Raw genomic sequence first — 16,486 nt, forward strand, 5'->3', positions numbered from 1 at the left:
AAAATGCAAGGCATAAAGCGGGCGAGGAAAGAGGCCTCCTGCACTCCGGCATCCCTCCCCTCCCGAGGGGTGCCCAGCCTCCATTCTGCCTATTTATATGTAAATGTTGCCAAAGGAGGTAGGTTGTACTCTGAGGAGTGCAGTCTCCTCATGGCTACCTCTTTCTGGAACTTGCGAAATACTGTCCCAGACACCAGAGCTGCAGCAGTTAAAAATTAAGTCCGTGCCTAATTCTGCATCATTATGCCTGGGGCCCCTGGTACGTATCCATCAAGCATTTCTAAAGCAAACATTTAAGACCCGGGACAGATTTGGTTTCCTTTGTTCCTCATGCATGGTATTTGTACCAGTGGGTACCTGAAGATCCTTTTCCCAGGTTTGGAGTTACCTGAGACAGATACTTAGGTAGGACCTTATAGATAGTGAAGAAACCTGAAGGTATAGACATAAAGAAGTCTTCACTTGTGAAAAATTAAATGTAGACCTGTATCCTGTAAAACTGCAGATGCCTGCTAGTTTAGAGGTTGTTTCTTACTATATTCTTCTTCTTCTTCTTCTTCTTCTTCTTCTTCTTTTTCTTCTTCTTCTTCTTCTTCTTCTTTTGAGACAGAATCTCTCACTGTCGCCCAGGCTGGAGTGCAGTGGTACGATCTCAGCTCACCGCAACCTCCGCCTCCAGAGTAGCTGGGATTATAGGCGTGCCCCATCATGCCCAGCTAATTTTTGTATTTTTAGTAGAGACGGTGTTTTGCCATGTTGGCCAGGCTGGTCTCGAACTTCTGTCCTCAAGTGATCCGCCCACCTCAGCCTCCCAAAGTGCTGGGATTACAGACGTGAGGACCTGGCCTATTTGTTGATTTTCACAATGCAAAGGAATTGTTAGATGTGTTTAGTTATAACAAGTTAATATCACTTTAAATCAAGAGGCAACTAAATCACAGCTAGTTTTTCCTTGTGAATAATGTAAAATTTGCATCCTAAATATCTGCTTTATCGCAGAATTTTATTTGCTTCCTTAAAGGCTCAGGTTTCTCGCGTGTGTTTTGTGTTGTCTCTACAAAGAAATCCAGTGTACTTAGAAGCACTTGAGATTCATTTCTGCAACATAACTCATCCCAGGGGCCTAGTCACCACCCTGGGTCATTTTCTGGCCACCAGAACTTGGCGCACACGCAGAACCTACAACCACAGCCTGAACTGTACTGTTTGAAATGGAGAATTTTGGCTCAAACACTACAGCAGGCAAGAAGAGTTAACCTGTCATAAGTCAGGAACACGTTGGGGTTGATTAGGGAGCTGACCGTTGGCCAACTCATGCCTTGGGAACCAGAGGGCCAGCCTGGCTGCCTGCTTTGCAGGCTTAAGACGTGCCTCTGGAAGGGTAAAGGCCTGCCCATCCCAGATAGGTGCTGCTCGCCTGCATTAAACAAACGGCCACACACAGCCCAGTGGGAGCCTGCACTGGTTTCTCTTCTTGCCTGTGGAAGTTGAGAGAGACAGACGGTCCTGTGAGACCCCTTCTTCAGAAGGTGAATGACAGTGACCGCCACTAAACATTCCGTTCCATCTGCCTGCATGGCAGGCCAAGCCCTCTGCCCTGTGACCTGGGGCTGTGCCTTTCCCTGCCATTTGCCTGAAGACTTGAGCCACCCTGTTTAACTCTTGGGTTTTTATAAAATGTCTCCTGAGGGGCGGAGAGAACGCCTCAAGTCGATGTCTTCCCTGCCACAGATGTCAGCATTTCTGAGTTGATGGTTGGGAGGGTAGGGGCCTGGTGGGGTGGAGAATGTGTCTCTGGAGGGTGGGGGTCCCATCTCAGTGAGCCAGCCAGGCACTGCACGCAGCCTGAGTGGTGGGCCTGCTGCGCCGTTGTTAAATTGGTTCTCTTCCGAACGCAGCATCCCACTGTCAGTGACTTGGCGTTTTGTCCTTTCTCCTGAGAACCTGAGGTGGCATTTGCTCTTCTGGTTCCTAGGAGCTCCTTTTAGAGCCACAAGTCCCCCAAGTGTCAAAGAGAATAGACTCCTCCCTGCAGGACAGCAGAATGGCACTAGAGTTTTGCTGCTGTAGGTATTGCCTGGATCAAAATCTGTCTGGGGAAGACAACTTCACTTTTAACAGCTCTTGGTTTTAAAACCTACCTTCTGCAACACATAGGCATGAACTGCTCATAATCAGGGTCTCTTGATTTGACATGCTCCTAATATTTGGCCGAATCAAAGGGCTTGTGGCGACTGGCATCATAGCTCCTTCAAAGGGTGTCATCATTTCTCAAGGCAGAGGCCAGTTTTTGTGCTGTTTTGAGTAGCCACGTGTGAAACCCAGCAGGGCGAAGTAGACTTCTGCACGTGGGTACTTCTTTGACGTTAGATGCAAACCTGGTGACCCTGCTCCACCTCCGCCCTTCCTGAGCTCCTCTGTTCACCGCGGGGGAATTGGAGGGCTCAGCCCAGGGAGCTCCATGGCACCCACCCGCTTCGCGCAGACAGCTTGGAGGCAACGTCACGTGCTACTTTGACCTTTTTTTTTTCTCCCCTTTTCATTTGTTTTCTTTTCCTTTTTGTTTTCTCTCTTTTTCCCCTCTCCCCTTTCTGCTCTCGGGATGCAGCCAAACGCAAAGCATGGAAACTAAACCGTGTTGGTAGCCTGCGAAATATATACAGCAGCAGCACCAACACCGAAGGTAACGCCTCCGCGCCTCCGCACCTCCACCTGCCTCTTCCCATCTCATCCCCTGCCTGCCCCTTCCTTTCCAACACAGGCATGGAAATGCAATTTGCCCAAAGCCGCATGCTCCCTTATTGTGTTTGCAGAGTCATTCCTGTGGTCTTCTCATCTTTTTGTTTGTGTGTTTTATTTTACCATTCATGTTCCTTTCAGCTTACTTAAATTTTGACCTTTCCCTTCAGTCGTAGAGTAGTGATGTTTAAATTACTTCAGAAACCTATTTTCTCCTCTTTTTTCTTTTCCTTTATACATGTGGGCACTCAGTGTAATATTTCCCAAGTTATTACAGTTTTTAAAAGTGTTAGTATCAGGTGTAATGATCTGTAGCCAAATACAATAGTGTGCCGTGACATTTAAGTAACAGTCTTAATTTGTTTTGTGGAAGCATTCTCCATAATGCTCTCTGCAGCTCTAATCCACAGGCAAGCAGGCCTGGGCCATTTGCATGGGCTGCTATTGCTTGTAAATTCAGTATTTTGTTGTGTTTCTAAAGGTCGTCTGGTGCCAAAGTTCACAAATTGACTTGCGTTGCTTTTTTCACCGAAGACAGCCGTCATTGCTTTTGTATAATAGCAGATTGAATTTTTCCCCCACCTTCATTTGAACAACACAATTATAAATTGCCTTTTTTTTTTTATGATTGCAAATGTCAAGGGTCAGAATTATTTTGATGCCAGGCAAGGGAAAACCACCACCCTCAGCCCAAGCACACATAAGGGAGGCGGGGGTATAGGACGTGTGATGCAAAGCAGGTCACAATCCAGCGATCTTGGTATAATAGGGGGAAATTTTTTTTCACTTAAGTGCAAGCCAAATGGGTCAAGTAATCGCAAGCTCGTGCCCTAACACTAATTGACTTATTTGGGGATTATTATAACTGTAATATTTTTCTTAATGTCACTGTTTTCTGGGCTGTTGATTTTAGCGATTGCCAAGCAGTGGCATTAAATCTCTTGTAAATTTTAAATTGCACGCTATTTCTGTAAACAAGTCCCTCTCTTCACATCCTGGTCATTAACCTTTGCTGATTTATATCACCATCCTCTTTTTTCTTTCTTTCACAATTACTCCTGTCTTGCCGCTGAACGCCCTGCTCTCAGCCAGGAAAAAAAAGAAAAAGAAAGAAATCTGGAAAACAAATCTACATTTTCACTATGGCTTGTTAAAGAGCCATTTTTTGATCATAATTTTTTTTTTTCATTTCTCAAGGGGAAATTGTTGTCTGTTAAGATACCAATGGAGCTTGGCCTTGTTGGTATCTTCTTTCAAAGCACTCAAGAAATAACCAAATGAAGAGAGAAAAGAATAGAATTTAAGAAACGGTCATTCAGTATCATTTTTGTTGCATTTTAAAGGGTATTAATGTACTCTTTTCACCGTTTTTTAAATGTTTTTCAGCTTAGCGTGCATATCATTTCTCCTCCCTGTTTCCTTATCAAATATGTTGGGTTTGCTTTTTTTTTTTTTTTTTGTATGCATGTGGGTTTGTCACAACAAATTTGTTTATTGACTTCCAGCCTTTAAAAAGAAACTTGTGAGGTCTGGTTTCAAATGCAGTTGTATAGAAAATTGGGGGACAGCAAGGGGGCATACCTCCTTAGCCTTGAGGGCAAATGGTTCCCTGAGACTTGCTGATGGGCCTTCCTGGAGACAGTGGTGGGTGACACGAGACCCAGTAGAACCAGGAGTGAGGATTTGCAGCAGTGCGAACTTCTCAGCCTTAGCTTCTCAGGTAATACACAGCATCTGCTCTGCCCAGCACCTCAGAGGGGCGGAGAGTGCGAATTCCTCTGTGAAATATGTCAGTACTAGATAGCACTGCAAACATGGGGTCCCTCTGTCAGTAGCTATGAAGGGCATTCCTGGGGATATTAAATAGTGACTGCATATCCAATCGTCCCTCACATTTTCTCTCATTTTTCTCAGTTATAGGAAGTTTCTGTTTGGTGTTCAAGGTCATGTATGAATTTTCAATTAAAAGACAGCATTCTTCATTTACTTTGGGTTTATTTTAAGATTAACATCTGTACACATACAATCCCATTTCATACGGTTTTTAATAATATATTATAGAATTCAGGCCAGACGCAGTGGCTCATACCTGTAATCCCAGCACTTTGGGAGGCTGAGATGGGTGGGTCACCTGAGGTCAGGAGTTTGAGACCAGCCTGGCCAACACGGTGAAACCCCATCTCTACTAAAAATAAAAAAAATTACCCGAGCATAGTGGCGGGCACCTGTAATCCCAGCTACTCAGGAGGCTGAGGCAGGAGAATCGCTTGAACCCAGGAGGCGGAGGTTGCAGTGAGCCAAGATCACTCCACTGCACTGCAGCCTGGATGACAGAGCGAGACTCCATCCCAAAAAAAAAAAAAAAAAAAGTTACAGAATTTATAAAATTATATAAAATAATTATCAAATTCCTTTCTGATTTACAACCTTTTGATGTATAAAGTGATCACATATTCACTGTCTATAAAGTGACCCTTCATGAAAATTTGTATCCTGAACATTTTAACTTTTGTTTTAACCTCACGTCTCGAGTGTTACACTAAATATATCCATCCCCAAGTGGAGTGTCTTTTAAAGTGGTCCACTTGAGTGATTTACTCAAAGGCACCCAAAAAATACCACCCAAGTAAGGTGGACACTGGAGTTTCCTGTGTCTAGAGGGAGAACTTGAGCTTCAGGAATAAGAGGAGACCACCCGCTAGGAGCTGGGAGTGGACTCAGCTGCTCTGGGACTTTCCTCGGGATCCAGGTTTAGGAGAGACAGGCAGAGCCAAGGTTTGAGTCTGAGGATCTCTCTGAAGCCCTTTTTCTTTTATGTCCTCTCTCTTCTGGCCTCTGGACCACATTATCTCATTTAATCTTCACACTCCCCCCTGCCAGGTAGGTATCATGTTACGGATGGAAAATTGGGATTCTGATAAGTGATTTTCTGCAGAACAAGCCAGCATGTTCCAGAGGCAGGACGTGTGCCCAAATCTCTTGACTCTGGGACCTGCTCACGGATCCACGTGGAAGGAGTTTGTGGATGGATGTCAGGAGTGGATAAAAACAAACAAAACTTACAAGGGAAATGCACAGACAAGATTAAAAAACAAAAATATTTTATCTTTTGTCTGTCCATTATGGCTAACACTGAAACCGGGATAGAAACTTTGGATATATATGATTGCACTAATGTACAAACTTTTGTTGCTTTTTAACAATTAACTTTCTCAAGATGGGTGAAATTGAATTTTCTTCAGCCAGAATGCAGCTGTAACTTTTCCATCTCAGGAGCCTGTGAAGTGAGATGGAAGGGTGTGTTAATGATATGATCCTCCAGTTAACTGCTGTCTCCCAACCCAAGGGAGAAAAAGATCTAAATACCAGATGACTGAGGCTAGATTCATGAATGTTCAACTCTAAAGTAAATGTATTGGAGAAAGAACAAAGAGGACCAAGTGGCAGAAGAGTGGACATTGTGCAGGCGGAAAGCAGGGAGGGAGGCCTCTGTTCGCTGCACTACAGGGCAGAATTGCACAACACCTGGACCCATCTCTAGGCCTCAGCTGCCCCATGCAGCTAAACAGATGACGTTATCATCCGCTGTGAGTTGGGTGAACACATGGGCTCTTTCAAGAGCATTTAAGCTGTTTTTGCAGAAGAAAAGTACTTCCAGTACCTAAATAGATAAAGGAAAGAGGTGTTAGGAAACAAGGGGGCATTTCTTGGGGTGCCAAGCCCATTCCCTGGCAGCAGAATGAATACTTAAGATGGGCCTCTTCACACAGGTGGCGACGCTTGCATCCAAGTGTTAGCCGGATTCAGTATTGGCCTAAAGTCCCAATTTGAGCCCGTCTATGAAGGCCCGTTTCTGTGGATTTAGAGCTCGCCCCAGCAACAGGCCTGGGAAACCTCTGTTTTGAGTACTTCTGTTCACCACAGTGGGCCAGATCGCTGGAACCCAGTCTCCCCGACACTGCGATTCCAAGCATAGGCGTGGCCGTGGGGAAACAGCAAACCTCCTTTTGGAGATTTCATCACAGATACAGCTTCAAGCCTCAGGCCTGCAGTCAGGCCCGCACCTGCCTTCTCCACTAAACAGCCCAGATGGTCACTGTTTCTCTGAACAGATGTGAGCAGGCCTAACTTGTGGACCATTTCCTCCACCATTCATTTTCTTGGTCACAGTTCTGAGACTTCCAACTCGTTCACAGTTAAACAAATTACAGGCCCACATCTGAGAATGATGGTCTTGGTGAGTGTGAGGTAGGCCTGCCTTCTTGTTCCCGATTCTCAGGTCCCTGCCGGGATGCGCCATGGCCTGTGCTGGGTGCTGGGGCAATGGAGAGGGTAAGGACACACCCGCCCACTGCCCTTAAGGAGCTTACTGTCAGTCAAGGAGGCTGCACAAAGGATCTCATGCAGAAGGAGGGAAGAGGCCGTGGATGCTCTGGGGGCTTTGTGGAGAGCAGAACTACATTTGATTTAGGGGTCAGGACAGGTATCACAGCCTGCGGGATGTGACAGGAACCACAGTGACGGCATCCTCAGTGCTGAGCAATTTCCTACATCCTGTCGTGCATCCCTAGCAGAGGGAGATCTTTTCCTCCTTGTTTTATAAAAGAAGAAACCGAGCCTGGGAGAAGGGCAGGCGTGAGCCCCAGGAGCTCTCAGGGAGACGGGGCTGGAATTGCGGGTGGAGGCAGCAGCCTGCACCTGGACGGGGCTCAGTACAGAGCCTGCAGCGCCCTTAGGCTTGAGTGTGAGGTGTGTGCCGAGGATTCTTTTGGGACCAGGACCAGTGGAGGGGACTAGATGATCCACAGATCTGCAGACAGCTGTCATCGTCATCTCCAGCAGAGGAAGAAGGCAGCCCTGCCTGACAATCTGTGACCCATTGTGTTGTGTGTTTCCTGAAGGACTCAGTGCAGTGTCTGATCAAGGCCCCCGCCAAATGCCCCGGCAGTCTCCCCAGTACCCCGTGCAGGTTCCCACTGTGAGAGGCTGCCTTCCAGAACCTGTTCTCTGCAGTGAGCATTCTCCAGGCTCAGATGGGTTCTCTTTCACACTGAATCACTGCTCTTGTTTGTACGAGGTAGGCATGGGCACCAGACTCAAGCCCACATCTTAACTCAGGTGGTCTTGGTTGAGTCCCACATCCCCACTTCATAGCTCTAACCTTGGGTTCTTGATGTGTCTTCTCTGTACCTCAGTTTCCCCACCTATAAACTGGGGTGATGACACCCACTGCACAGGGTTGTGGGGAGGAGTCAGCAAGCTGACATACCTAGAGACGTGGAACATGGCCCCTGCGTTGGTCCTTGCCTAGGACCAGAAGCCGCACTACTCAAGCATCCAGATTCTCTCTGTTTTCAAAGAAAATTGCAGTGTTTGAACGTTGTTTATGTAGCCAGGAACAGAGATTTGAAAAGAAGTGTTGCCCATAAAGCATAGGGGGAAATTTAGAAATGAAACTTAATCTGTTTTCTAGACTTTTAAACCTACCCTCCTGCTTCCATTTGCTGTCATCTGAGAAGAATCATCAGTTGTACAAATTTGGCTAAAAGCGTGAGCTGTGGAGTCACACACGCCTGGGTCTCATCTCCTCTCTGCCACTTCTCAGCTGTGTGGCTTGGGATGCTTTCCTGGGTCTGTCCTTCCTCTCTGTTCTTTTCTTCCTCTCGCGTGGAGACAATAAAACCTACCTTGAAGGGTAACTGAAGAAGAAATGAAGTGAAGCCTGTGAAGCGCTTCCCACAGAGCTGGGCACATGGGGAAGCTGGCCGCCGTGGCTGCTATTAAATTGCTATACAGACTTATTTAATAGAAAAATGACCCAAAGCCTCCATGGAGAATATCTGTGGACTATTCGGTAGGCCTTTTTAATGTATCGGTGCAGAGCAGAGCTGGCCAAAGCCAGCCCTCCTCAGTGATGAGCAGCACCAAGTAAGAACTAATGGAGGTAGGCCGGGCGCGGTGGCTCACGCCTGTAATCCCAGCACTTTGGGAGGTGAAGGTGGGCGGATCACTTGAGGTCAGACATTCGAGACCAGCCTGGTCAACGTGGTGAAACCCCTTCTCTACTAAAAATACAAAAATAGCTGGGCGTGGTGGTGCATGCCTGTAATCCCAGCTACTCCGGAGGCTGAGGCACAAGAATCTCGTGAACCTGGGAGGCAGAAGTTGCAGTGAGCCAAGATTGTGCCACGGCACTCCAACCTGGGCGACAGAGCAAGACTCTGTCTCAAAAAAGAAAAAAAAAAAAAAACGAATACAGATAACTTCAGATTTGGGAAACCCTTACACGGGAAGAACTAATGCAGGTAACTTCAGATTTAGGAAACCCTTGCACGGGGAATAACTAGAATTGACGTTTTGGAAAGAGAAGCAAGATTGCTCATTTTTCTAGCCCCCTCCTTTTGAAAGGATGACAGTCTTGGGTATCACCTCAACGCTGAGCAGCACCTAGGAAAGGAAGCCCCCACTGTGGACGGTGGAGGGTGCCGCTGAAGGTTCCTGGTAAGCCCAGGGAGGCCGGGTCTCCTGATGGCCGTGCTGGACTCTTGCAGAGGAACCCGCCCTAGGCCTGCCCAACATGGCCGTGCTCACTTATTCCTATAATTAGGAGCCTGAGGGGACCTCTGCAAAGTGGGGAGTGTGTCAGGATGAGTAACAAACGGTTACCGCTTAGTAACGAGATAAATCGCACGTGCCTATCGTTGCTTTCTCTTTCTAAACGGAACGTTTGGGCGCGGAGCTTTCACAGGGTGTCTGGGACAGAGAAAGTACAAGGGAGACAGCAACACTCGCCCCAGCCGTATCGCGAGATGTTTTCAATTTGCAGTCAGATAACTATTTTTTTTTCCCAAGAGCTTTGTTTAGGAGTCTTCTCTTAATTTAAGACATGCATGGGCCAGACTTGGTGACTCACACCTCTAATCCCATCACTTTGGGAGGTTGAGGTGGGCAGATTGCCTGAGTTCAGGAGTTCCAGACCAGCCTGGGCAACATGGTGAAACCCCTTCTCTACAAAAAACACAAGAACTAGCCAGGTGTGGTGGTGCATGCCTGTAGTCCCAGCTACTTGGGAGGCTCAGCTGGGAGAAGCGCTTGAGCCCCAGAGGTGGAGGTTGCAGTAAGCCGAGATGAAGCCACCGCACTCCAGTCTGGGCAACAGAGACCCTGTCTCAAAAAAAAAAAAAAAAAAAAAAGGCACATATGGCACCCTGCAGCTCTGGAAGCCAAAGCTTTCAAATGGAGTTTCTTTACATGTGGCCCTTGAACTGCTATCCCAGCTCTTTATAATGTGTTTGAAAAACAAAAACGTCCTTTGTATGTCTTGAGAACCTTCCCGTAGTAATATTTAGTAGTTAAACATTCCTAACCTCGTAATTGACCTGTGGGGATTTGCTTCTTCACAAAATTAATCACACTCTTCTAAATTAAGCCACAGGACAACACCTCTGTTGGACTCTCTTGGCTAGACAAAGATATTGACCAAATTCAGTGTTTCCAAAAATAATTACCTGAGAACCGTGAACTGCGTGTGTTTATAATGATCTTTTGTTTTTGTTTAAAATTAATAACTTCTCAAGTATAGTAAGGGGTGGGCTTTATGTGTTATTTTCCGTAGGTTTTTTGGTTCTGTACAACCCTGGTCCATATTCTCCAGGCTTGCCTGCTTTCTTTGTCTTTTATTTTTGGACAGAGAGTCTCACTCTGTTGCCCAGGCTGGAGTGCAGTGGCACAGTCTCCACTCACTGCAGCCTCCACCTGCAGGGTTCAAGTGATTCTCATGCCTCGGCCTCCTGAGTAGCTGGGATTATAGGCACCCGCCACCACACCCAACTACTTTTTGTATTTTTAGTAGAGACGGGGTTTTGCCATGTTGCGCAGGCTGCTCCCGGACTCCTCACCTCAAGTGATCCGCTCCCCCCAGACCTCTCAAACTGTTAGGATTACAGGCTTGAGCCACCGCACCCGGTCAGCAGGCTTGTTTTCACATCAATCTTTTCCTACAAAAATGGGAGAAAATTTGAAAATAAAAACTGACTTTCTAATACTGTGTTTTGGCCGACATCTTAATGTGTGCGCTTTTTGTCATGATTGGGTAAAATATCTAAGCCACATGCCTATTTAATAGATGCTTTTAAAACAGAAATATTGGAGGATTTTACAAAGTGTATGAGGAAAAATAGCATGAAAGCCCGGGTACGTGCGTGACATTGCCACACATTGCCTCTTACGGTGTGGATCATGGTACAGGAAGAGACCACTAGGTAGCGAGTACATTCCGTCTGAGTTTCCAACCCCGTTGCATTGACAGTGGCTACCTGGAGAACTGTGTGAAGAGGAATTCTGGGGCTGCACCAGCCTCTTCAGGAACAGTTAGGAATGTCTGTTTTTAAAAGAAAAGGAGAGAGAGCTTCCCTTTGTCATCCCGGGTCCAGCCTGGCACCTCCCTTGCAGATAAAGCTGAGATCAGAAGGATGAAGTGGGCTGCTCATGGGCACCAGTCCGTCGATGGCAGAGTGGGAAGTAGGTTCCAGGAGAGAGAACCCCAAAGTTGGAGCTTTGGACAGAAACTGGGAGGACCCATAGCGAAAACTCACTTGTTAATACGGGAAAAAGAAAAAAGGCTTGGCGGAAGGTAAGCGTCGGTGGTAATGTGTTCACCAGGGCTTTGTGGTGTGTCCTAAAACAGAAGTCCCAATTCTTTCACCAAGGTCAGGAGTGGAGAAGATGGTTATTTTCTGCTCAGACCTTGGCTATTGTATTGTCCCGTCATTTTTTGGTGGTGCTGTCTGGAGGCCTCTGGGCTTGGTAGATCCCGGAGTCTTCGTGCAGCAAACATGCCCATCCCCCACGCTGAGCATGTCATCTCTGCACCGTTGCGATATCCCATTTCATTTTCATCACGGGTTTGTCATTAAATGTGTCACAAAGGCTGCTTAGCCTTGTGGATAGAACACTGGATGGGCCTCAGGAGCCTGGATTTCAGGCTATAGGGGCACCCTGGGAGAACTTCCTCTTTCCCCAGGACCCAGATTCTCATCCGGTCATTGAAGAACTTGGGGTAACTGACTTCTACATCCTCCTTGAGCCCTTTTCTATTCAGAAGAGAAACAGATCTCGGCATTGCACCTGCACCCATCAGCAGTTTTTTGTTTTGTTTTGTTTTTTTTGTCTTGTTTTGTTTTGTTTGGAGACAGTCTCACTTTGTCACCCAGGCTGGAGTGCAGTGGTGTGATCTTGGCTCACTACAACCTCCGCCTCCCGGGTTCAAGCAGTTCTCCTGCCTCAGCCTCCCGAGTAGCTGGGACTACAGGCACACACCACCACGCCCAGCTCATTTTTTTAATTTATATTTTAGTAGAGATGGGGTTTCACCATGTTGCCCAGGCTGGTCTCGAACTCCTGAGCTCAGGCAATCCACCCACCTCGGCCTCCCAAAGTGTTAGGATTGTAGGCATGAGCCACTGCGCCCGGCCCCATCAACAGCTTTGAGCCATTTCGCGTCGTAGCTGGGGACACAGATCCAGGTCCTCTTGGCCTTTGCAAGAGCACAGTGCAGTTGTCCTCTTCCCCAGACCCTTTCCCTGAGACCTGTGTGTGCCTCTGTGTCTCCCTCCTTCCCTCCCCTCGCACCCACTTCTCCCCCATGCATCCTTGTCAGATGCCTCCTGTTGAAAGCAACTTCCAAATGTGAAACGGTTTTCAGCTGCTTTTAGCCCTTTAACCCTTTGTCTGCTAGAATTCCGCAAAAAAATAATTGATGACGGATTGGCCCATTAACCTTTAAGAAAAAAAAAGTTTGACAGCCTGGATTCGTGTAATGAGGAGGGATTCCTTGTGAAATCAGTCTGATGGCTGAGTTTCTTGCCCCTAAGGAGGCAAAATTAGCCCCATGGGGCCTCGTCTGCATAGAAACTGGACACAATTAGTGTAATATCCGGTGTTATTAATGTCGTTTGGAATAATTGGGCAGGTTGATTTCGACAGGTTCATGGTGCTAAAATACTATTATAGTGGACCTTTCCACAGCTAACCGTTAAACACAGAAAACTGTTTAAATCCCTGTGAGCCCAATCACAAAACTTTATTAAACAGCTAAGCCCTGGAATGTCACACTGGGAAACAGTACACCGTCTATTACTTCAGGCTTTGGGGTGTGGTGGCATCTTGATTTTTCAGGAACGGGGATTAATTTTGCTGTCTGTGTGTGTATCTGAAACTTCAAAATGCTTTTAATAGATACACCATCAGGAGCTTCTACAACCTGAAATCTGTTTTTACAGTGAATGAAATAGAAGCCACTGCAATTGTCACCAATAGGTAGTTTGTATTAGTGAAATGACACCACTAAAAATGGAAGCTCCGAACAGGGCATCCTCACAGGCACATGCTCGTGTTCTGCACGTTTGAAGTGAGAGTGGCAGTGGAGAGTAATGCCTGGCTCTGTCTCTGACTGATGGGCCTCACACTGCCAATTACTGTTTTGATCATTTTTAATCTAGTTGCTCATAAGTAAAATGTCATCACCATGTCACTTCGTAATGTGCTGCAGCCCTTCGGGGCCATCGGTGATTTGAATAAGGCTCTATCATCTACTAAAAATTTTTCCTTGAACCTTAGGAGGAGCATGTTCCTGTTCTCTCCACACAGAAGAAGGGAAAACACTTGGGTCCAAAAATCTATTCACTCTTTACATAATGAGCGTAAATGGTCACTGCAGTGCCACCGAAGTGTAAACACGGATTAAACACGGATTAAATCTTGAGATTTGCTAGGTGTTGACCTAATAAAGTCACCAGAGCAGCACATAGGAGATCACCACCAGGATAGGTCTTCTCTACTGGATTAGTCAGAACTAGGTTTAGTAACACCAGAAATCCAGTTTTAAAAAAAAGGAGACACTGGGCATGGTTGCTCACACCTGTAATCCCAGCTACTCAGGAGGCTGAGGCAGGAGAATCACTTGAACCCCGGAGGCAGAGGTTGCAGTGAGCTGAGATGGTGCCACTGCACTCCAGCCTGAGCGACAGAGGGAGACTCCTTCTCGGATGGGTGGGTGGGTGCATGGATGGATGGATGGATGGATGGATGGATGGATGGATGGATGGATGGATGCCTTATGTAACCAACTGTAGGACAGGCAGGAGCTTCAGGGACCTCAGAGGCACCAGGCTTCCTGCCACTTCCCATCCCTGGCTTCACTCTGCTGGGCGGCAGCATTCGTACCTGTCCACAGGGAGTGGCCTGATAGCAGAAGTTTTCCTTCCCATGGAGAGGGCAGAGGCACCTGCACCTGCACCTGTGGGCCATGTCCTGACAGGTCCTAGATAAGAGGGGAAGGCACTCTATGGACACAACTCAGATGTGAAACCCTGGAGGACACTTGATCATGTGCCCCCACCAGGACTGATCAGAGCAACCAGGGACATCACGTGCTCCAATTGGCCAACATAGATGGGGCCATCCCTGCTCCCCGTGCTGGCCAGGGAGCCAGACACCCGGCAGGTGGCATGTGGAAGGCCCAGAGGACCACTACCTCTGTGTACCATGTCCCCCAGCATTTACCAGACTGACCTGATTGTGTGACCGGACATCAGTTAGAAAGAAGTATGACAGGCTGGGCACGGTGGCTCATGCCTATAATCCCAGCACTTTGGGAGGCCAAGGCGGGCACATCACCTGAGGCCAGAAGTTCGAGACCAGCCTGGCTAACATGGCAAAACCTCAGCTCTACTAAAAATACAAAAATTAGCTGGGCGTGGTGGCAGGCACCTGCAATCCCAGCTACTCTGGAGGCTAAGGCAGGAGAATCACTTGAACCTGGGAGGGGGAGGTTGCAGTGAGCTGAGATCGTGCCATTGCACTGCAGCCTGGGCGACAGAGCAAGACTCCATCTCAGAAAAAAATAAAAATTAAAAAAAAGAAGGACAGTAAGACAAGCTGTTGAGGGATTTCTGGGGAAACTATTTTCAAGAGGCCCAACCATCTTGTTTTCTTGGCATGAGGATTAGGAGAAGATAACGGAAAGCCACTGGGAGACCCTTCCAGCCCCTACGCCATCTTTGATTCCCAAGGAGAGCTCCTTTTTTTAAAATGTTAATTTGTTTTTAGGAAATGGAGGAAGAGTACTGCCACTTTAAGAGAGGAAAATGATTACACCCAATAATGGCTGTAAAGTCCTGGCGTTGTGCCTGACAGAATTTGGAGCCCAGTGGAATTATTTTCTATATTTATTATCCCATGCAGTAGATTTGTTATGGATAAACAGATTTCTTCCTGGAAGTTGTAACATGACTATGCAGTTGCTCTGTAATCCTTGTGCTTATTTTTTTAATCTTGGGAGGCAGAGAAAAGTCATATGGCAGATATAAATTAGATGTGAAACTCTACGTGTGGGTATTCACCTATTACCCTCCTCCCTCAAAATAAAAAATAAAGCCACCTAAAGACAGGATCCTGGGAAACACTTGGGCCTGGCATAGCTGGATTCCACTCGGCAGTGTTGGTGTAGAGTGGCCTTAATTAGGCTCTGTGCTCAGATGTTAATCCTTCCTCAGGAAGCAAGGTCCAGCTGTTCGGACCCTTGTTATAGATTTCAGGGCCTGAAAATCCAAAAGAAGACACAGGGTAGTCCCCCTGCCGGGGCCCGCCTCTGCGCTGAACATGTAGGGTTCCATCTCCCGCCTCTGCCCTGCCTCCCCCAGGGCAGACTGAGCCTCTCCCCTCCAGGTGTCCCAGATGTTTGCATCACAGTTCAGCCCCGGTCACCATCAGCACAGCCTGCCTGGGAGAGGCCAGCCCAGGGTCAGCAGCACCATTGCCTCTTGATTTGGGAGCTGGTGCTGGACCCTGCATTGATGAGACAGAGGAGGCTGTCTTCTGCTTCCCCAGGGCTAGGCTGAACCATCCGGTCAAAACAGAACAGAAACCCCAAAGAGCTGTTCATCGGCGTCTCACTACATGGTGAACCGCTACTCACACGGAAAAGCGTGGCGTTCAGACCTGCCCTGTGATCACAGGGCCTTTGTGCATGCTTCATACACGTCAGAGACAGACCATACCCAAGGATCACACAGATGGCACAGCTTCCTGCTCACCACACTTTATCACAGAGCTGTTGGTCATGGGGATTGTGATTCGTGTCTTTATTTCTTCATTATTTTTATAATCCTGTGCTTTTCCAGGTTTAGAGTTATTGCACAGGACTCCCCCTCAAAAAAAGAGTATCTTAAGTGAGTCTGGGGTTGCAGTTGGTTCTTAGTTAGGATGCGAAGCTTAGCTCTGCTTTCCAGGGTCAGCAGGGCCTATCATGGGGCTGACCTTCCCAATCCATGCCTTTACCTGAAGCTGATGCCCATCAGCCTGGGTCACAGGGTGTCTTGCATCTGTTTCCTCTTTACTCTGTTGGGCCTTGTTCATGTTTCATGGTAATTAGCCAATTAGCCAGGGTTTCATTCTCCAGGAGAGGAGGCCTGAACCTAAGCAGGCCACCCTCAGACTCTGGCTAATCCATCACCTCCAGGCAAAGTGTAAAGCCTTCTCTTTACCACCTCTTCTGAGTGGCTGCGGATACCAAGTGGTCCTTTATGTTCTTACTTTTAGGGAAGTATTTAGCTCATTCACAAGTCTTTGTATGTCTACTTTTCTACCTCAGAGATAGAAATATATGTCTATTATTTGTGAAGGCATGCTTAAATACGATTTTTGTTTGCTAATGTACAGAAATGCAATTAATATTTCTGTATTCATC

General features: G+C 47.1%; 1 protein-coding gene across 12 annotated transcripts in view; it reads left to right on the forward strand.

The window, feature by feature from the left end:
- AGAP1 (ArfGAP with GTPase domain, ankyrin repeat and PH domain 1) overlaps positions 1 to 16,486 on the forward strand; it is a 634,886-nt gene that overhangs the window by 520,301 nt on the left and 98,099 nt on the right. For 4 of the 12 annotated variants that reach the window (XR_010122905.1, XM_054477354.2, XM_054477347.2 and 1 more), the window contains one exon: positions 2,609 to 2,683. The exons of the other annotated variants lie outside the window; for them this stretch is intronic. Coding sequence is in view for 3 of the 4 variants with exons in the window: in XM_054477354.2 (XP_054333329.1) it covers positions 2,609 to 2,683 (75 nt within the window). In the remaining variant the exon portion in view is untranslated. The remainder of the gene's footprint in view (positions 1 to 2,608; positions 2,684 to 16,486) is intronic. 12 annotated transcript variants of the gene reach the window in all.

This window comes from Pongo pygmaeus, chromosome 11, assembly GCF_028885625.2.
Source record: "Pongo pygmaeus isolate AG05252 chromosome 11, NHGRI_mPonPyg2-v2.0_pri, whole genome shotgun sequence".
NCBI lineage: Eukaryota > Metazoa > Chordata > Mammalia > Primates > Hominidae > Pongo > Pongo pygmaeus.